The sequence below is a fragment of the Manduca sexta genome, chromosome 27, assembly GCF_014839805.1.
Source record: "Manduca sexta isolate Smith_Timp_Sample1 chromosome 27, JHU_Msex_v1.0, whole genome shotgun sequence".
NCBI classification, from domain to species: Eukaryota; Metazoa; Arthropoda; class Insecta; order Lepidoptera; family Sphingidae; genus Manduca; species Manduca sexta.
The window spans coordinates 20195284-20219259 of record NC_051141.1 but is presented as its reverse complement, the minus strand read 5'-3'; the positions used below and the strand labels follow the sequence as shown (position 1 = coordinate 20219259).

At 36.4% G+C, this 23976-nt stretch overlaps 1 protein-coding gene across 1 annotated transcript in view; it reads right to left on the bottom strand.

The window, feature by feature from the left end:
- The window catches only part of LOC115441421 (UDP-sugar transporter UST74c), a 28248-nt gene extending 4309 nt beyond the window's left edge, over nucleotides 1-23939 (bottom strand). The window contains exon 1 of the mRNA XM_030166203.2: nucleotides 1-23939. This exon is cut by the window's left edge and continues 4309 nt beyond it. Within this exon, the coding sequence (XP_030022063.1) occupies nucleotides 22703-23695 (993 nt within the window). The 5' untranslated portion in view covers nucleotides 23696-23939 and the 3' untranslated portion in view covers nucleotides 1-22702.
- Nucleotides 23940-23976: the final 37 nt, after the last annotated feature.

Here is a 23976-nt window from a genome sequence, read left to right as displayed (position 1 = left end):
CCCAAAAAAGAACCTATTTTAAACTGACCCACGTGACATCCCACCAATATGGTTGACACGACATTGTTGTGATGACACTTACCACGGGGCAATTCGTCACCACTCTCACTAATAAATGTTTGTGACTGTGTGTGTGTGTGTGTGTGTGTGATGTGACTATCTGAATGGCAGCTAAATCGATTAATATGAATAATAATTATTATAATTAACACTTGGGTTGTATTTCCAACAGCTGAGGAAAAACTAATTATATTATCTATGTTAAAGAACGTTTAAAAACAATAAAAATCACCCGCTATAGTACATTCTTTCAACTTTCATGTTGCAACAATATTTTGTCATCAATTTTAATGTATGACAAAATTAACCAAAAAAGTGACATTCAATCATAATCCGAGTATCCATTGTCATTAGGGCTTGTAGTGGCGAGTGGGCGAGCACTCGACGTGTTCCAGACAGAATAAAAAGAACCAACCACCTTAAGTACGCCTTTGGGAGGTACAATTTTAGTTGTGTCGCGAGCGCTGGCTTCGTTTGTAACATGGCGCTTTAAATTGATTGCGAATTTACTCTATTAACATTGTTTCATGGCATTTTACAAATTTGGAATGCAAACATTAAAATCAGTGAAGCAGTAGCGAGTTCACACCATTCGATATGTTAGATTTAGCCAAGTTGCAATAGTTCAGAAATGGTGACGAATTCCCACCGTACATAACCCCTTATAATTTATTGACGCGTAGAATAAACTAGAAAAATATTTGTTTTTCTTCATTGATCGCTAGTTTTTTTTAATTACCATTCAACTCGGTTATTAAACTAGCGCTGTTCCTTATGCCAAGTTTTTTCTATAAACTTCCATTTATTTTAAGAAAACAGTTTGCGTATGTGACATGTGGTTAAGTTCGGATAATGTTCTTTATACAAATATAGTTATAGTTTAGAATATGTTACGCATTCATAAGTAGACACAAATGCCTGGTACATTCGAGCCCAGAGTAAAAATTTATTTGTCTCCAACTTGGTGATTATTTCGAATGGACTAAATAAATAATAGGAAACAAATAACTTTCAACTGTTTTTTGACCCACAACCGAAGTCGCGTTTGTCTTTAAACACTTCACCAAACACCAAGTCATTACAATCATTATTAACTAACCCAACCCCTTTCTCGGTTTTCGCACGTTACTTTGAGTCATGGATAAAAAAATATAAGTTTTTCCAGGTTTAAAGTATGTACCGCTTTACATATATTTACCCGGGATCCATATTCTAAGTTAGAAGTTATTGCGTGATGCGTATATAAGTTATGGATTTTAAAAAACTTGTTTTGCTTCTGTTGGTCAAACTTCCATATTAGTTTTTCTTTAATATCTATAATATTCAGTCGTCGGCCTATTACAATTTTTTCCTATTTAAAGATTAGTTAATTACAGATGATTTTTTTTATTAAAGGCCATTGCAGTACGCATAACAATCACTGTGATTGCTAGCGGGCGACAACTTGTACAACACAAACGCGGTCTCTTTGTGAAACTTTGCGACACCACAACAACTTTAGACTTTCCGAACTATTTGTTGTTCTCTATAATTGTTCTTTGTATCTGAAACATTTTTACGGTTTTGTAACGAAATCTTTTTACGGAGGACAAAGCTAACGATAAATGGATTATCTGTGGTAATGGTAAGTGGTATAAGTCTATATCCAGAATATTCGACGGTTCAAATTTAAATAATTGTTATAAAATCCGCAAAAGTTTGTTACGAATCGAAAGACCGAAATTCTCTTATAATTAGTCAGGACTACGTGTGAATGTATCGTTTCCTAAATCATAAAACGTACTTTTCTTAAAAAAAGTTTTTTTTTAATGAAACAATGATGAATTACAGAAATAATAAAGAATGATTGAATTATTTAAAACAACGTTTTCTTTGTTACAAGCAATAAAAGTTTTTAATGTAAAAGAAGTCGTGCAATATTAATATTGTACATCAACCGACTTTTAAAACAAAGGAACAAACAAATTCGAAAACTCCAATATATTACAAAGAGTTTTGTTTTTAATTTTAAAATACATGATGCATTTTCCGGTATTCTTAGATTAAAATTCCTTTATGCTAGACCGTACGAGAAATAAAAATAGCATATCTACAATCCACAAGTTCCAGTTATCTGTACTCTCACAATATTCGTTCAGATTTTAGTTTGTCTTTGAGGGACCTAAGCATCTCGAAGCCTTCGTTTTGTTATTAGAGAAAATTATCCGTTTGTACAAAAACCCTGGCTTGTTGGAGGTGGTACAGGTGTTTGGATACCGGACGCGTCACACGGCGCGTTCTGTTTATTTTTAAGTTTGAGTCCGTTTGAGCACGTAAGGCGCTTTGCTCGTAATGCTGCATCCGACTCAGATACACCTCGGGGGAGTTCTGCCATTTGGGTCGCTGCAAACGAATCAAAGGGAAACGGATGGTTTGAGCAATAATCCGGATTCCTTTTGTGTGCGGACTGCGGGTTAGGAAATTTTGTGACGAATGTTTTCGTTATTTAAATACGGATATCGAGAAAGATAAATTTGTAAAATGTTATAGCCCGTATTTATTTACCATGGTTTCTGCGAGAGATAAGTTTACCGCCATAACGTACAGAAATTCTGACTTCGGACTCATGTAACCGTTTAAACAACAATGGGAATAATACGTTTCATGTTTTAACTGACAATATATTAAACACTGATCAAGTTTCACCCTATTAATATGAAAGCACGCATCCGAGACTAGTGCGCGTCCCGCCAACTCCTAAGTGTCGCATCCTGTCGTTTATCGATCACCAACTGATTGAGATCGTTTGGCCCACCTGTCTCGGATGTAAGGTCGGCTGATGGTACAATAGTCATGAAGACGAGCAACCTGGATTTTGAATTACCGCGAGGCCGATCTACTCTTGTCTTCATGAGATATTTGTCTAAGTTTCATAATTTCCAGTTATATGTTAAAATGTTTTTCAGACTAAAGAATAGTCCTGTATAATCTATGGCATGAGATACTGAGAAAGTTGTATCTACTATCTTCCTAGACGGATCCATGTAATCCTTCAGAACCCAAATAAGTAAATTGTATATTTAACATTATACTATATTTTTGTGTGAAAAAAGTTTTTTTTTTAATGTAGTGTAACATAAATACTATTCTATGCATATCTATTGATGTTTTGCAACATTAGCGTATCGAAACAATGCTCGGGAAAAGAGCGCTCACAACAATATCATGTTTATAAAGTACCACGAAAGCGAGTGCAAATTATGTTATAACGAGGAGTTTCCGATTCAATTTCAGGTAAAATAATGCATGGAGACGCGCCTTTGTCCTGCATCGCATGGTACACAACGAGCAAACACAATAACGCGCAAACTATGTTACTTTGTAAGACTTGGCACCATAACTTTATAAACTCCAAAGTGACTTCGTCTATGCACGCGCCTGGAAAAATATTTCACCTCCAATCCGTAAAACGTACACCAGCGTCAGATTTTTCCAAATTAACGAGGATCCGCCAAGAGGTTAATTAAAACATGTGAACCGAAAGAGGCAAGTAACGTACGTCGAAAATGGAAATCAATACCTGCCTACCGCTATGGGTAACAGGCGTGACAATACGCTACAACGATCGTCGCTATGGAGCGAATGCATTAGCGATTCAATGTTTTTGTTAGACAATAGTGGGTTGAGTAATGATAGTTATGATACCGCAGTATATTATGACGTGAGAGACTTCTCAAAGGTGATTTTTAGGTCCTCCATAATTCCCTAATTAAATCATATATCACTTTCCCCGAAACAATAGTGTTTCTTTACATCAGTGTCCAGAGGTAATAATGGCCAATATATTCCCATTTTGAAAATTAAGAATCAAAATCTCTCAAGTCTGATAATGTCCAGTTTATAATCACATTAGGTAAAGCGTCTTCTGGAGGAACACAAATGCCCGCACTCTATGGAACTGTTAAACAAACCAGGGATATACAAGAGTACTACCCTACAGGGGGGACGAATACATCTACTCTCTAGTAATTCCACTTCAAACAAAATGCAATTATTAATATTGAGACGGAACAGTTTCTCGTTTTATAAGCCTGAGCTGTTCGTAATTAATATCAGTTCATTTGTATTAAGCGCTATGTTTTATATTCATATTGTCTATTATTGGATCGGTGCAGCCTCCCCGGCTGGGCTGTCAGGTGCGCTGGGACGCCGCGAATGTCCGCTCTACGATTCCATAAATAGGACATCGAATTAACTTTTTCATATATTTTAATATGCAGTGATATATTTATGCTATTTGCATCTTAATACCTCAGAAATAAAGTATGAAATGTAAATTTACAAAATTCAACTGTAACTAGTCGCACACAAAATATAATTCTGTTACGATTTTGATTTTAGCGCCAAGTTTTGATATCAAAGCGCTAAATCCGCGAAGTCGGGACTCGGCGCAACAAATTAATGAAGCTCGCTGATTCTACATGTATTTACATACATACATTCATACCGTGTACTGTGAATAACAATTTGGCTCGGCGATAATTAATATTCTGGCGGTACCCACCATCCGCCTAGTAATAGCCGTATGGGCGCTGATTTACTGCGTTTTATGTGCATTCTTTGCATAATTTGGCCGATCTAGTCGCAGTGAGCGTGGTAGCCTTTCGATTTCCAACACGGCTGTGCAGGCATTGAATTAGTTCATTTTTTTAAGGAGGTGAGCAAATATTTGCTGATGGTAAATTATCATGATCGATCAACCACAGCCTTATATGTAGGTATTAATTTGAATAGACTGTCTCAATGGCGTAGTTATATTATGTGTGTGACTACCGCTCTGGGGTTCGAATCCCGGGGCGGCAAAGTGGTATTGTGTTTTTCTACTCAGTATTAGTCTGGAATGTATGCCAAATATAATAATAGGCTCTCCCCCGTCACGTCATGGGACTAAACACACATGCCGAAAGGTACTACGCTTTTATAGCTCCTCTGCCGACCCCTTCGGGGATAAAGGCGTGATGTGTGAATATGTTTTTGATATTTGAACAACAATGTCAACAGATTCCATCATCAGACCATTGAACTTAATTAAACTATATCACACATTCCACGTGGTTTCACTACAACAAATCACAATGATCGACTGACAATAGTCTGACCACGCCGGAAGCAAGAGACGGGCGGCAACACGCGAGCGGCACGGCGCGGCGCCTAGGTCCTAAGATAATATGTTATCCGATGTGCTAGTGAATTTGGCTTTGTTGCCATACCCCTTTGTGTTTGCATATGCTGTTTGCCGGCAAACCGGCTATCAAAGATTTCACTCTATGTTTTAGTTTGACAAGCGTGATGCAATTCCGTGTAATATTTTAATCAAATTCTACCTTTGACATTGATTTTAGGAAGTCGGATATCATCAAGTGAACATACTGCTGTAAACATGCGATTCAATTGGACAGCGTTAACCAATCTCGGACCAATAAAACCCGGTCTTAAAACGTAATATAGCATTAGTTTTGCGCGCCTAGCGTGGTCTAGTGTCCAACGTCACATTACGTGCTGCTCGCGGCGCGGTAAACACCACATGTATAATGTAACCTCACCATAATCGGTTTAATAACGTCAGCTGACCAGATGACAAATTTGTCTCATCCGGCGCGCCCGCCGCGCTCGCGATGACCTTCTTACATAAAATTTCGGGGGGAGGGGCCTGGGGGGGTTACGTAGTAGACGATTTATCGTGAACATAAAATTGTAGCATATTTTTTCCTCCTTTAGAAAAAGAAGCGCAAAGTGCACAAACTTTTTTCTTTTTATTGATTTCTATGTAGTTTTAACGAGTTTATATTTTAAACAGAACTTGTTAGCGCCCTGTTAGGAATCTCTAAGATAACTTTCGACTTTGATTCATGACATGGAAAACGAGATCAAAGAGGTATAAAGTTTTAAAACAAACTATTGAAACTAAATTCTAACACCGACTACATTCGCTGTGTAGATACTATTCCAAAACTAGATCAGTTGCAGAATTCACCGGACGAATTAATTTCAGACATCTTACACGGTTTATTGGTATTTACTAGTCAGTTGGGCAAACTGGCCACAAAGGCAGCCACTGAACCTGATCATTCGCAACATTACTAAACGCTATCCAGTCAGAAAGCCTCACCTACCTTAGGGTTGCAATCCTCAAAACAAAAGCGGGATTGGAAAGGGAAAATGCTGGGACATTTCGTATTAAAATTGAACTACATATCCGGAACAATTAATACGCAACACAAACAGAGTCGGAGAAACTAAACTAAAAATAATTTACCTTTTTGTATAAGTATTTTCTTTGTGATATATGAAATTAAAGAATGACAAATTAAATAAAAAATGAAAACAAAACTCTTAAAAACCTCCCAGAAAGCTGGACATGCTTTAGGAAAACGAGACGACTGACTTCCCAAATTTTTGTACCAAACTTAGCAACAAACAGATAGCTTAACATGTATCGGAAACGACAATCCCCCCCCCCCCCTCGACGTGCCTTCTAATGCAGGTGTGCAGGTGAACTTACAGAGATTATTTCAAGTCGCACGTTCTCTGGACAATCCTATTAACCGATAGCCGCATACAATTTATATGTAGCAAATTACTTCATCAGGGAAGTTTTAGCTACAGAAACTGTACGAGCGTTCTTAAATAGAAAGAATGTCAACTATTGTATTTGCAATTTGTTTTTTAAGGTAGCCAATGGGTATTGTTTAACCCATTGGCTACTTTTATTGGCTATTCATAATCTATCCTAACAACGGTTTCAAATGTAATAAAAACCACTGAATTCTCTGCGCTACGGCATATTCAGCTGCAACATATTATTTGAAAGCCGCCCGGTAATATCAAATGTCATGTTGCCAGACTACTACATTTTAATTAACCGACACATAATCAATACGCATGCGTGCCAATAACTTTTGTTATGCATAATGTACGTCAATTGTCAGGAGCCACAGCTGACCTCCTTTGTCTTCCTTAAAGGTTGAGGTGCATCCAGGACTGTTAGTGCATGTTACATACATTTGTAATGCAGCTATTGATTCCCTACACCCAGTCAATAAAAATAGAATGTTTGCTTCATAAGACAAGGAAGAACGAGCTCTGATATTATACATATTTGAAACGCCTTTTGCTCGATAATAAAAATATTTATAGTACTTAATTTGTTCTATTAACGTAACTGCTTTATAGAAAAGTGACTACTAAGTATGTTTGCTCAAATCGATAAAAATATGTTTTAGGCATTACTTCTGTACGCGAAGGAAAAGTATGTCAATTAATTGTGAGCGAGATTTGACACCGTGTGGTGTTTCTAGAGGAACTGCAGTAATGTAATGTGGTAACATATTTTAAAACAGCCAGTTCAAAAATCTTTATCCTAAATGAGAACGAGCGGCTAACGAGCTGTGAATATTAAATATATTTTATGTTCGTATAAATTCATGAACTGTGGGTAGAGCACTGTTAACTAGAAGTAAGGTATTACAGATTAGAGCTCGTTTAACAAGCTTTCACACATAATAATTGTTGTTAACTTACATCTGCTACCCAGTGATTAATAATCATTTTATTAGTTGTAAATACTATAATGCTTCTCTGACTTACGACAGTTTCCCGACCGCCCGCTGTAGTGTAGGTCAGAGAATCATTGTATCTAACACGCACACTTTAATATCGCAATATCAATAGTAAAAGCATGGAAAAATCATCAAATCAAAAACCAATGATGAAACATGAAACTAACGAAAAGCTTCTTGTCATTCTTCATGGATGTGAAGAACTTTGTGTGAACTTCTTCACACGACATCCTTTGCATTAGTGTTAAAAAAATAAAAAAAAAATAAAACGAAAAAGGATGTCGCTCAAGTTGCCAGAATTAATGCGTCAAAGAAAACAGGTTAAAATAATATCAATTGACACGATTATAGAATCTCGAGGTAACTGAGATATATGGAGACAAAATCGAGAAAATCATCAATACAAAACCGATCATTGTTAAATAACATGTCGAGCGACATTGTGTGAACAGCCAACCTAATGCGGGAAAATAGACAACGTAAAGCAAATATTTGTTCGTCCGTACACCACGTGTCTATATTTCATATTGGAATGCCACGTGCAATGTGCATTGACTAAGAGCAATATTAGTTACGAATATGGAAACTTTGATATGCGATGATAGTGGTTAATGAAGAATGAATCTGAATTAGAACGGAGCCATGACGTGCTGTCACTTTAATGTTGAGGAGCGCGTGGGTCAAGCCCCCCGGCCGCCACTCGCCACCCACAGGGGGGTGCGGCGCCATGCACAGGTAACGCGCGGTTTGTGTGGATTTTTGGATTATTTCCAATGAGGTTTTATGTCGGGCGGCGCCCGGCGTTAGAGCCGAAAGTTTGTGCAACATGTAAAAACGTGTTGCGCTCACATACTGAGGATTTAAGTTTTTTTTAATTGCTCTAGCGATAAATCGACACGTTGTTTAACTTTGACACCGGTTTATTCCGCATATGGAAAACTTTCATTGTTTTTTTTAATTTTATCGTCTACTGCACTGGATTAATATATTATGTTCTACAATCAAAAAAGAAATATTTTTTTTAGCTTTCCTTGAGAATTTCCAAGTCGGCAAGGAAATGTTTTGTGCGTTTTGTAATTGAGTAGATAACCACTTACAAGGTGCTCGGTTTGAAAATTGCGAGCTAGAATTCGTTGCAATAATCCTTCCTAATTCCTATTATTCATCACAAGATAAGAGCTCGGTTATCTATCGTTGCTATTCGTAGGAATATGGCTAACCTGTAAATGTAGTTAGATAACAGTGCTAAAAATCAGCCGCATTCTAAATAAAAAAAAGTACACAATGAAATGTTATTAATTAATTACCATATTATAATATTTTATAATTTACTCGGGCCATTAATTGGATTATTATAGTTTCTGTAAAAAGAAATTGCCCATCTATTACTAATGAACAAACATATTCATTACCTTGGTTTAGAATTTATAATTATTCGCGGTTAAGGAATATTTTATGCTTTTCGTAACGTTCGTACCTTGTTGCCAGTGTGACTAGAAAAGATATTGTTTTTTTTGTATATGTATGCATATAACTTGGGAGTACATAATATATTCCTCACAACCTACACGGGTTGACAGATAGAATGTGTATTATTTTCAATATTCAACATGTTGTTTCTACAAACCAAAAAAAGGAAACAAAATCATTAAATAACAAAACAGTTGGAAGGAAAAACAAAATATAATTGTGTGGTTACGGAATAAAATATCCAATAATAATAACCTTCTCATATACCTAGGATTCAAGTTTTATGTAGGAAGATACACTTTTTTTGTCTTGAAAACGATACGGTTAACTTCACATGACACAACAATATGTCGCACGCTAGACACAATAAACAAAATTAATTAGAAAATAATAATATTGACTACGTAAAAATCTTTCAAGTAACTCTGATATTGGTATATTTCAAATTTGAACTGAAAATTATTCTAAATTGTAAAAGGAGCTATGTTCAATAACAATACAGTTCGGATTTACGAATTCGTATTTGAACGCATGTCTACATTCGCATTGGTTCTGACATCAAGATAATCGGAAATGCAACGTCTATCATACGAGGAGGCTATTTGGAATTGGCATGTACTTAATTGAGGTTTCGGAATTCTAACTTTGGAATAACCAATCACATCCTTTGCGGTAGGGTTGCCATTTTTTCAAAACTTCTTGCCAATAAACAATGATCGGAGTTTTAATCAAACATTTTTTGATAAATAAGATATTTTATTTTAGTTAAAAAGGGCATATTTTTCGTTTTGATATGTGAGTGAAAATAGCGACTTATCGTATAAAATTTTCAAAATAAAATAGATACATAATAAGCAGCCCGTTTGACACCCAACTGTAGATAATTAAATCGACACATAACTCACACCCGTTGCCGTGGCGGTGGACGGAACTTCAACTGGTATCTTCGTCGAGCTTATTTCCGCTTCCTGATCATGCGAGCGAGTCTATCGAGTATCGACTTATCAGATAATATATAATACCGTAAGCTGAATCCCTTTCACACCTATCCTATCGTTAAATTATCAACATCTAGTCATACGACGCATTTAAAATAAAAATTTCTAAAGTTTCACAAATCAAATGATCACTTTGGTTATGTTCAAGCAAACATTTTTGTAGCCATATTAAGAAAATTAAATATGTATTTAAACCGTAAAACAATACCGCGTATTGTCCTTCTAATTCTATTTATTGCCTACCTAACACCGCTGCACAATGGGGTGCCAACCCTAGACCGAGCATTTGTTCAGCTGCGAAATGAACTAATACTTTTACTCTTTTTTCAAAACTCTTTTAATCAACGGTAAACTGTTTTGAAATTTACAAAACTCCTGAAAACTAATCGCAAACCTATCAGAAATATAAATGAAATGCAAGAATTGTTTTCACCGCATTGTTTGGCTCGCGTTACCTTTTTCATCGTGCAAACAACTTCATTGTATCGTTTCGTTGAGAAATAATAAGCTATTTGTTGGAGCCAATATTGGATTTGTGATATGTGTTTTTGCATTGTTCCTTTTTGTAAAGTACTAATTGTTTTATAGTATAAAGAATGTTTTAAATTAAAATTAACAAATTAAGGTTAAATATAAACAGCGTAAAATAAGGTGCTCGGCTGCAGAAATACACAAAGTAGTGGAATGTACTAGAGATGCCACGAATATTCGGCAGCTATTCGGTATTCGGCACTATTCGGCCACTTTTAAGCTATTCGGTATCCGGCCGAATAATATGTATTATTCGGCCGAATACCGAATAGCAAATCAATGAAATAAAGACACATTATATTACTCAAAATTATCTATTTATTTCCAAATAACAACTCTTTAGTAATTAAAATTGATCAGTGGTAAGTTGTGATGGATAAAAACAAGCTTTTCAGCATTTATTGGTAGCAAACGACTACGCTTTTCATCGTAAATGATACCAGCCTCAGAAAATAACCTCTCACTATACACGCTACTTCCAGGAGAACAAAGATACACTTTAGCAAATTTCGAAAGGTTTGGGTATTGTTTTTCGTTTGCTAACCACCACTTGTAAGGATCGTGCCGAATATTCGGTGGCCGAATATTCGGCGCTTCGGCCGACAGCGTTGCCGAATATTCGGTATTCGGTATTCGGCCAATCAACTATTCGTGGCATCTCTAGAATGTACCCAAACGGACACTCGTATAAAAGACCATGTTAACTAAAGACTTAGGATAATCCCAATCCAGCCAACAACGACATAGAAACCAATACATCCATAGCTGATAAACACCCATTTAATCAAAGGATTGTGGGTTCATTGTCAAACATGAGTGAGAATTGGGAGAAAAATTGCAACAATGATGGATGGAGCCACAATAACACTGACTAATCATTACAAAACTATGTCAGATAGAATACCTGTTATTATTTCAGATTACTAATTAGTCTCTGGAGTTTCACATCAAATCAATACAGAGTTATGCAGAGATCGGAGCATCACTTAGTTTTAATTAATCAAAGGCGCTGCGACGCGCACAACGCCTTTGAACATTTATTACAAATATCCAGCGAATATTGCAATATCTGATATTTACATTATTGGCGAATAATTCGACGAATAACTTGTTGATTAAATATAACTATGAATTATGAATAACAAATACACAAGAATAAATTGTTTACTAACTCATACTCGTGACTATTCGTCTGTATTCGGCAATTATCAAAATCGGAGGTAAGCATTCGTGCCTAGAAAATAATATATACTTGTTTCTAGTAACACCGTAGACTAATTGGGCTCTTAGGTATCAAAAGCAAGCTTCAGTGATTTGAAGAGCTACGTTACAGATACTCTTCAATATTCAAATAAATAATATTCCTCTTGACTTTTTTCGACTCTCGTTTGGTCAATACAATATATTTTTTTTTTTACGTATGATGACCAGGGATCTGGATAATTCTTTTACTTAAATGTCACTTGTTACTGTTACTTCTACATCCAACCCTAAATATCACAAAACTCACACAAAGGGTAGCATGAATTATGAATCGAATCCAGGTAACTGTTCCACAGCTTATAGAAACTGTTTGTAGGGCAGGAAGGCAACACAGACGCTTCTCGGTACTTTATTTTCTCAGAAACTAGCACTAAGCAGTTTTGCTGTTGCATTTCAAATGTTTTAGAACTAACAAGTCCTACGACATTACAAAAATTATAAATATCTACTAAAGTTTTACAAACGTTTGAATTCTTAAAAAGTATTAGCAACATTTCTGTAATTAGTTAGTGTTAAAGTATTGTTAACGGCGATAGCCTAGTTGGTTGTGGAACGCACTGCCGAGACGAATGTCCGCAGGTTCAAATCCCAAGGGCACACTCCTCTGAATTTTCTAAAAAAAATTATGTGTGTATTCTTTGTGAATTATCGCTTGCTTTAACTGTGAAGGAAAACATCGTGAGGAAACCTGCATACCTGAGAAATTCTCTATAGGAATTTTCGAAGGTGTGTGAAGTCTACCAATCCGCACTAGGCCAGCGTGGTGGACTAAGGCCTAATCCCTCTCAGTAGTAGAGGAGGCCCGTGCCCAACAGTGGCACAGTATATAATACTGGGCTGATATATTATATTATATTATAAAGTATTGTTAACTGGTTAAGAAATGACTTGTATGTGATCTTAGATTGTTTAGATGTGCATTTTTGGCCTATAACGCCCTGTTTTCTCTTGTTTAAAATCTGAGCTATTATATAATAATATGCAGGGACGGAAAAACCTAAATATAAACAAAAATAAAATCTCTCCAAGCGTAAATTTTGCTCACAAATATCCGCTAATTTCATATCCATAGATATAATTAATTGATACTACTTATTTGTTTTCTGATTCTCTAAATACAGTTTAGCTTTTAAAACGTCAATAGCAAACACTTCGCTGATCCGATTGTTGCCCTAGATAGCTCTGTTTCAACGGTGAATAGTGTTAAAATATTTAATTGTATCCGGCGACATGTTTCCAGTGTTTATTTTTATTTAAAAAATGACAGTAACACGATTCCGTATTGAAAATTGGAACAGGTCGATCGTTATCACTTGTCGAGTATAGAAATATTCTATATTTGTCTCAAATTTAACGTAGATATTGGGGTTTGGCTTGTATAATGAGGTGGGGCAGAAGTGCATCTAATGCATTCACGCTTCGTATTCCTCCTAATATGTATGGTATTAGGAGTGTAGCGCATCGGAAGTAGTAGTACTGTCCGTAGTTTAAATTCAATTAGGGCATAGGTTTAAGGAAGACAATCTAGACTTAATGTAATTTAGTGCTTAAGTATTGTTTATAATGATTGTGTTCTGTGTTATGCCTTTAGTTAAATACAAAAAAAATCATCTAAACCGGGTTAGTTTATGATTTGCTGGTGGTAGGATATATTTTATATCCGCCCTAATAGCGACCACCGCACACAAGGCGTTAAAACCCGCAATAGTGGCCCATGTAAGTGTGTTCCGTTCCGGGATCAGCCTCTGTATATCCGGTTTCAACAAGCCGACGCGGCGCGGCGTTAATTTAATCATCTCTGTACTAGACTGACTACATTCTATTGGACCCCACTCCACTTACCATCAGATGTAGTGGAACCTTGCCATGCATGAAAAAAAAATCAACAAATAGCTGTCCAACTTTTTTAAATTTAAATTTCTTCATTAGATTTTCTAGGTGTTCGAAATTTCTTATACCTAATCCTAAGTACCAATGTTTATGACATAAAACCAAGAAATCCATCTAATCACATGTCTAACAGTAAACATAAAAACACTATTAGCATTAATTATTATTAGTGATAAGCCGTTTCCTTATCGTGTTACAGAGACATAGATAAGAAAGTCCGAAATGAAAAAATTTGCCGTTCGGCGTTCTTTGAGTTTACTTAACTAAAAAGAACCTTGGACGAGAATGGTCAAATAGTATGTTAAAAATTAAAGCAAAGTATTTTTCAGTCACTCTTCAATGATTTCTGGGTCTAGTGCTAAAGTGCGTAGTGAGACCGGTAAGACTGAGTTTGATACCTTGGTCGGCTAAACTAAATAGATTTTTAGCAAACATTTGATTTGGACTTGGTGCTCAACATGTCGCTCTGATTCCTATTCTGTTCCTTCAAATGAATAAGCGTGAGTTTATAATGATGTTCAATTATTAAAATTTGACAAACTTTTATGGAAATTAACGATACTTAATGGCAGATATAGCCGGTTCGGTAGGTATTTTTACGAACCATAACACACGAATATTTCTCACCACGGTTACTAGTCATTGACCCTGGCCTTTTTAAACATTATTACTGGATTCATCAAGGATTACTTCCGTGTTGATGTCAAATTAGAGAAGTGTGGCAGACTGGCAAACTCAGGGCAATTAACTCTCAACAATGATGACCTATCACGATACGCATCGAGCAACGTTGTTCAACATGCAGCGTGAATGTTGCGCTTCAAATTTCTACATAACTAATGTCGAAGAGAAATCAGAAGGCACAAGATCGTGTGATGACGTCACGCGATGATTAAATATTTCCAGAACCGATGACTAACAAACTCGTTAAGGAAGATATCATTATCATTCTTGAAGATGACCGGTTTTCGACGGTGTTTGATTGCTGACAGCAGAAGTTTGAACATCTGGTATAGAATTGCTAGTAGGGCATAAGTTCACATGTTTGTATTAAAAGGGATAAAATCTTACCGGACCGAACATCATAATACGCTTATTGGCCGTTATTTTGGAATAGGCTGTTATTTTAGACTAAATCTATTACTTTACGGTTTGTAGGACAATGAATACTCCATTACACGACAAGAGTGGCACGATCCTTTATGCCTTTATAGTATTCAGTCATCTTAAAGCCGAGTAGATATCAATGACTGACGTTATCAAGTACCGATTGTTAGGCGCGTTTCAGTGACCGATACCTATAGTGTTCCAGCTATGCTCACTCAGCACTTAATTATGATACCTATAGCGCTCCAGCTATGATGATTGTATGGATTAGCAAGGCCGGAACTGTGAAGGGTAGACAGGCAACTGTCAGTGTAATGTTTGGACAGCGCTGTGATTCGATACATTGTGATAGCGAGCCAAATCATGAATGGATTAACTTAGTGTATGTTTTGGTTGATATAATTTGATAATCAGGAAATAGGTAGACTAAATCCTGGATTTTACAGGTTACTTTTATCCTAAAAATGCGTCTTCCCGAATAACGAATAAAGGGCGGACAAAGTGTTTTTTTTTTTTTATTTATTTACAATATTATCTCAGGAATTCAATACGATAGATGTCATACAATTCAAACTTATTATTTTCCTGCGCAGCGAGATGATCGTTAACAAACAAACTTGCTTTAACTTTTATCTGTAATATTTTATCACAAAACGGACTGTAGGCGACCCTTTCAGTATTACATAAGATCGTTAGAGCACGACGTAAATCCTAGCTATCATTTTAAATAAATCGCTTCGAGTTATTTCAAGACGGAGTTTCCTAGAAATTAATTTCTCTTATTAATTAACCAGTCCACAGTTCTATTTTCTAAGGGCAAAGGTATTTGTAAGACGTTGCAGCAACAGCACAAAGGAGAGAAATCTGATGAAGTCATAAGCTAGCTAAGCTAATTACAAGAGTAATTCCAACTTTACCTGTTTATTTAACTTGGCGTCAATTAATTTCGTTGCGGGCTTTTACAAACTGTGAAGTAAGCGCCTGTCTTACTATGGACGAGTGGCGAATAGCTATAAACCTTTGCCTCTTTTAGAAGTTTAAGGAGCGATAAAAAAGGACGATTTTGTTGCAACGTTGCTCTGTTCATAGTATTATCCTGGCAAAGAAAAGAAAAAAAACAGCGTTACATATTGTAACGTGGAAATAAACCGTGGCCAGCCGTCTCTGAGAGGGTGTATTTTGTATTACCGTTAGCGATTATGCGTACAAAACTATTATTATTATTCGGCTTATTGCACTAATTACTAACGCAATAAAGTTTATTTCGTGAGAAAACGGGTTCCCGCCCAACCTTATCTGAGCCTAAAGGATGTCCGACTTACCAGTCTTATGAAACGACTCTTAGGTAATACAAAAAAAGGACAACCACCAGGACAACAACAAGCTTACGATCGTTTGGCATAATTCTTTTTCCAATAAACGTTAGTATTATGGCCAGCCGTAGACAAATACCCCTATCAATTTTGCATATAATTTGTATTATGCGCCAGTTAATTTCCTGGGAGAAAATATAGCAAGGCGCTGCTCGTCGGCGGTGGAACAACTACTTCAAGACAGGTGTTTTGAAGTAAAACTCAATAGTTTTCTCAAAGACTTAGCTTTGCTTTCTTGGCATTCACGGAACGCACTATCGAACCATCCTCAAAGGAATCGCAGTAAGTCTTCAAAGACCAGTTATTAGTTTGAATCTTGGATTTCTATAGATTTATCATTTTCCAGGAGTTTCTTAATAAATGAATTCAGCTGAATAGTTTCGTCAGATAAGCTTTGAACCTGAAGCTGTTTAGGGCGGACTGGTGGAACTTCTTTTTATACCCGACTAAACAAAGCAACAGATAAAAGTCTCATTGAAATACATTAACAAGATATTTTTATACAACTTCAAAAACGACAGCAATAATTTCTACAGAATTTTCTTTTGATTTGAACAAATCTTGGGGTTTATACCAACACAGGGAATGATAACAAACGCTGGACCAGTGAATGAAGTATAACCGCCTTTTGACTATTGCTATCTCCTGATATACGTTTTATATAAATACTATATGACATTGACAGCAATTGCACATATCCAGTGGAAGCCTGTAATAATGTTTATATAAACTTTTGCATTATCTCCTTTTTTGCCTATGCCCAGAGCTTGCATGTATATTAGAACTCTATGCTGTATCCAACATTCGACAACCACGAATTAATTAGTCCAAACTACGCGACATAAGAATGCGAATTGGACTGTGACGAAAATAGTGAAGTATTTAGGGCGTAGTCCATTGATAGCCCAAATAATCACAAGTGCAAGATACCTGCCTCTCTAAATAATAATAGCAGAGTCCGCGAATTTGCTATTCACATAAAATCTAAAACATTTGATTGACAGACTTCGTGTACATTCGTAATTCTTATGGCGAAGTTAAATGTATGTCAGGAGGTTTCTCCTTAACAAAGCGACTTATAACTTTGAAAATTGAATACAAACCTAACTTTAATATTGGAGCCAGGTATCCTGGAAATTAATCCGAAACCTCTGCCTAGAGTTCATGGTCTCAAAGCGCATAGTTTACTGATATTTCAAGTATCATATTAACAAATCTGGAATATAACAATGTTACTAAATGGCAAAAATCGACGTAGGGGTGGCTGTCCAAGTTCTCCACGCGATGTCGTGCGCTTTCGCAGATTCATTCGTAGCAGATAGTGTCTACGAATGAATCTTTATAGATACATGATTGAAAACAGACTTATCACAGAGCATACCAGGAACTTTGTATTCAGAGTCTATGCTAATTGGATACTAAAAAGGCTAATCCGACGTTCCATTTAAAATTTTTAGCCCTAGCTGGACAGCGACTTGCGACTTAAGCCTGACAGAGACTTATTGCCCGGCACCAGATCACCTTAACATTATGGAGTAAAGAAAAAAACTTAGTTATGTAGAGAATACATTTTTAACATTATTTTGAGATTTGAATTATGTTTATTATGATGGGCTGTGTAAAATGTATTCTGTGCTGTATACATTAAGTCCGTATTCCTTTACTCTATTATGACACGATCTAGAACCCAGTTGTTAAATTTACGTCAAAATATGTAATTGTACGGATAAATTTGAAAGGAAGGACGACAAATTAAGTATCAATTTCGACTGAGAGCCGCCATAGCGCAGTGGGCAATTAGCTACCTGGAAAACGGAAGGTCGCGGGTTCGACCACGGCTACAATGAGATATTTTTGAAATATCAATAACGGAATGAAACGCAGTAAACTCACGGCCTTTACTTTGGAACAGAAAAAAAAATGGATATATAAATTACCTGTACAAAAAAAGCACGTTAAACAAATTCAGTATTTAAATACACTTACAAGTATAATAAAAAAACACTTATGGTTAAGCACCGGGTAGGCAGTGAGGTACATACACTTAGAACAGGTTTCCGCTCCCGCACATACGTTCCAGTTATTGGCCCGCTAATCACAGGTTTTATTATTTTAATTTAAAATATTTTAACGTTTGTTTCTGTATATATTGCGTGTGGACTTTCGTCTCGGCAGTCCGTTCCACTCCCGACTAGGTTAACGCCATTTATGGTACAGGGGAAACCAAATTCAGGGTTCCAATAATTGCAACCACAAATCGATATGTAAAGAATGAGATGCTGGCCAAATAAAATAGAGTTATCCGGATATCGAACTTTGGACGCCTCGTTCAGAAAGAGGGATCGATGTCGTAATATTGATTTGCATGTCGTGAGTGCCAGCAGTCGTGAAATCCTTCATCGCCTTGAACTTTCGACGTCCCCTCCCTTCCTCTCTTTACGTTTAACCTCGTGTAGGTTTGTTTAATCTTTGAATCAACATACACGATATAATTGATGATATTTAACGACGCGTTTGTACAATGCTATTAATATGCACAAAAAATTAATTGACCTACGTTTTTAAAACGCGCAAATTACATAATATATTCCTGGAACCTATAAGAGTTATATCATGGTATGAACCACGCGATTCTAAATGCTGCCTTGAAACATACACTTTTAGGTCAAACATTGTCTTGTAGATGAAGTTGCGTCCTTGCGTTTCGCTGCGGACTCAACACGCACTGCGCCATCAGGGCGAAAAAACGCGATACTTAGTTGTAAGTAACTACACAAATTAAAAATGACGTTAATACAATTTCTTCTTCTGACAATAAATACTCATTTTGAGAAGCCAAATTCGACCTAAATAAATTCGCCAAACCATCACACATAGTCCTGACTTATGATCCTACAGTGTCTATAACTGTAGAAATAAACGTTTTTTACGCGGCTATTTCATAAGCGAAATTTTCGTAGTTAATAACGCAGAACGATTTAAAATAAGTATTAAACATTTTATTGTTTTTATCTGTATATTTTTTGTATGTAAGCTTTTTTCCATTATTCGTACTATCACGAGGGATTTAGAAATCCTAAATTGACGATTATGCATTTTTATCAGTAGTTGTGTTCGTAATATCTGTTGTAAATATAACTTTGTAACGAACATAATTAATATTCTATATTTAACGATAGCTTGTGAATGTTATCTTTATATCCCTGATAGTCGATGCTAACATTAATGCAATGTCAGGACGGGAGCCGTGCGCCGTCAAATCGTTTTCACTAGTGCCTGAGCCGTTATCAGTCAGTTTATATGTAATAAATATATGATGTTCCGTACGCACGGACCTGCCACGGCACGGAGATGGCACGCACGTCAACAATAAAACAATCTCAAACCACATGTCACATTATTAAAAATGTATACAATTAGTGGCAACGTAGTTCGTACGGCGAGTGACCGCGGTCGCTTAAGCTGGCATAAACATCAATGGAAGCACTGGAAATAGTTTTTTTTCTCACTGATAATAAGCTACATTATCATAGTAGCACCTATCTAGCATGGCAGAGATCATATCCAACTATGTTGATTGTTACGTCACGTTTATCGACTGACGCTGGCATCAATTTTCCGGATGGACAACGCATGTGGTTACTTGACATTTCAGCTGAATTTACTGTGCTGTAGCTATTTCAAGAAATTTGTACATTTCTAATACTGTACTGTATTTAACCATTGTAACATCTGTCTGTCTTTAAAGGTGCACAGGAGATGATTACTAAAATGGTAATTCAACTTGAAGTTCTCGACGTTTTCGCTATTATCACCAAACATTAGAAACGTATTAAGTTCACTCGTGCTTAGTTTATCATCTCGGGATGTGATGGGCAAGGCTATCGCTATATCGAGTTCCAATTATAATCAAGGACAATTCTATGTGGTTTTTTGAACTGCAACCCACACAAATTTTGCTCATCTTGGATTTGAACCCAGTACCTAGTACGCTGCCAAGACCATCACACGACAATGATCTTTCTTGATGATATTTTTTACGTGCTTGTAAAATACTGTCTTAATAAATTATGGTAAATTCTTTTAATATTTTTTTTTATCTTAGCAACTTGTAAAACCTACATTAGGATATAATACTTTTGTGTTATAGTACTTTTGTGATATAATAATACATATTTAGTTTTTCGTACAACTTGGCAAAGTCGTACGCTAAAGTTCAAAAATCGTCAACAATTTTTAGGCAAACAGTATACACACAACAGACTGCGTTTTTTATGTGTATATAGTTATCTACCCTGGTCATATATAATATGTAATAGAACTACGCTGCCACTAACTCCTCAGTACACATAACCAACGAGGAAAATAGGAACTGATATGAGATGTTTATCAGTGTAACATTGTTTCGTTTTCTGTGTTGTATTCAAATATTATATTATGTTTAGAGCGCTGTCTACCAAATATAATATGTTTCACTTACCAACTAAGCATCAGTTGCAGACATCCGTCGACGATTACACGCGCAACTCAACCTCTAATGCCTCATTAAGACGATAGACGAATAATTAACCGCATAAATTATTAAATAAATATGACTATGAATTATGAGTTACGAATACACACGGATACGTTGTTTACTGAACTGTTTGTCTGTACTCGGCACGTATCTGAATGAGGTGTGACATACGAGCGTTAAAATACGACAATCAATATAAGTTTTTCTAGCCCGTGTATGCTAAAAGTAATTACAGTCTGTATTAAAGGCACTAAGAAAATAATTTATTCTCGCACAGTGAACTCGGCACTAGATAGCTGTGTACCAAAAAATGTGACCCAATTTGAAGGGTATTACTATTGTGTGCTGTTTTAAACTTTGATGATTAGTTGCACTGCATAAATATAAGTCCGTTAATAGCGTATATTATTTTTAAATATTTGCTAATAAAGGTTATGCTTTTGTTTTACGGATTCAGAAATACCTCATTATTTAAAACAACAACAAATCTTTATCACATTGGGATAATGTTTTATTTAACTATGGGCTATTTTATCAGTAAAATTGGTAGACGTGGCATTAACTGGCCACTGTGGCGGTCACGCGTGAATGCTTTGGAAGTTTTAAAAACTCATGTAAATATGTTTACTTGTTATTTGGGTTACCATATTTTTTTCTTTTTTCTCATTATTTCTAAAGAGCAAATAAGTTGGTAGACAACGCTCTTAACAGCTTAATCATCTTAAAATAGTTAAAATAATAAATATATTATGAATATCTTCCATATGCAGTGCATGATAATTTAAATGTTTCAAGTGAAATCTACATAATTATAATTTTTAATAATTAATATAAGGACTTATTGGTCCAGTCCATAGTATATATTTAAAACTGGCAACTGCTTTACTAAACTGGGAAACAAGCTAGCAAATAGTATTACGTAATGTTAGATGTATAAAATATCCTCTCTTATCAATTATTATTGAATTAATTCTAATAAAATATAATATGTCACTTACCCAATTAAAACATAATTTGCTAGATTAAAATACTTGTCACTAGGTAGTAATTAACATGATCCATTATTTTATAATAGTATATGAATGATCAATGAACAATAAGGTTAGCAAAGTTGTGATATGCATGGTTTAGCACTTTTATTTAAAATGAAATTTAAGATGGTGATTGTATCCATTGAGCAAATAGATGTTGTGACATGAGGTAAGATTAGAACGTCATATGAGAGCCTCTGGAGCTTAATAAAACAAGTTTGTCTCATTATGGTTAATCATTAGCAAATTAACTAAATGGAGCACAATATAGGATAGCTTAACGCTTATTGATCACCCAATCATTTGTGTACATATGCAATTGAAATTTTAGATGCATCATTGAACTAGAAACAATACCGAATATTGTATGCAATATTTACTCTTGCAGGACTCTGTACACCTAGTGGCAAATATATAATCTTTAAGACACTGAAACGTTAAAAATGTATCAAAAATTGGTGTCTGTTATTACTTCATATTGTGGTTCACAGGTAAAATGCACTAAAACCCAGTGACCTTGCCTAAGATATATGTATACAATTACACTAAAAGCAATGAATGTGGCCGTCCAACACATACATTGCAGGATAATGGAAGTTATGTAGATGTTCAAGAAAAATTTAAACATTCTATCACTCTATTATTCGCCATTTGTAGCAATGTTCGTTATCTAGTGTTTATGACTTACAAAATAAATATTAAAACAGCTGGTTTTTGTTTGTTCTGAAAGACGTCTGCTATGCCCTTGACAAATGTAATGTTAATTGTATATTTTAAGCAAGGTCACATAAACATTCTTTGGTAGCAACCTTCAATACTATACCAAATGCATGAAGCATTGGGCTGGCCGCCGTTTAACGTATCGCTATACGGTATCAACCTTGGTATTGTTCACAAGCATGTAAGCTGGCGTAGGCTTCCTCTTGAATGTAACATATGTATACAACAGACTTGCCAGTACACTGATGTTAAGCCCTATGAAATTTAAAAACGTAAACACATAGTCTCCACCAATCACCATCCCTAAATATGTCACAAGAATGTTTTTAAGGCAGCCGATGATGGTTGTAGTTAGTGCACTGTTGTACTGAGTACACAGCATCACACTGTATGACAGCACAAAACCCATTATGCAAGACATCAAAAATTGGGTTAAGAATAACATGTTGTTCCATTGTGTGTATTCTGCAGATCGTTTGAGGTCACCAGTTTGCCACGCCACCAAAGCAGCTGGCACTAACATGAACAATGCATTGTAATACATAAGACCATACTTGCCAAGATCTTTCGCATCCAGTTTCTTTTTCATGTACACACCGTTAGCAGCTGTGAATGCATCATTTAGGAGTACAAGCGTGTAGCCAGAGACGGAGTACGTGACGTCATCAGCGGCCGCCAGCAAAGCACCTCCCACCATGGCCAGAACACTTGCTTGTACCGGCCATGAAGGTTTGATTCCCAGCACCAACATCTCCAGTATCATAGTCATAAGGATACTGAAGCGTCGCAGCGCGGTGAACATCGGCAGGCTGAGCTCCTTCGTGCCCCCGAGGCCGGTGGCCATGTTTCCCAAGTAGATGAGCGGTAGCGGCCAAATGCGCCGTGCAATGCCAGAGTCGAGCGGCGGGAACTGCACCAGCTTGGCCGAGCGGCCTACCCACAGCACCACGATGGTCGCGATCATCTGGCCGAGCCCGAGCACTTGATACGAGGGGAACGCAAACGTGGTCAGCACCGTCTTGTTGACAACAGTAATCATGAAGGACGCGAGTGCGTAAAACGCCGCGCTGAACACTTTCTTCGCCAGCTGGGCCCGGTCCGCCGCCTCGGCCTCCTCCAGGACGCTGTGTACAGACATTGCCAACGCGTAATAAACTTCAGAGCCGAACTAACGCGAACGTAGCGAGTTGGGACTGTCATAAAATCTCGCCGGCGGTCACGACAGCAGACATGTTATTGTTGATAGTTTACGCGCAGCGCATCCTCACGGCCGTTGCGCTAATCCTTTCATTTAACACAAACTAACTATAGAAAACCTTGGTTGTACCGCATAACGAACCACGCATATCAACTTATAATAGGTGACATTGACACACAAGATCTGTGTGACTGACACTTGGCAGGTTTTTGACACTTATT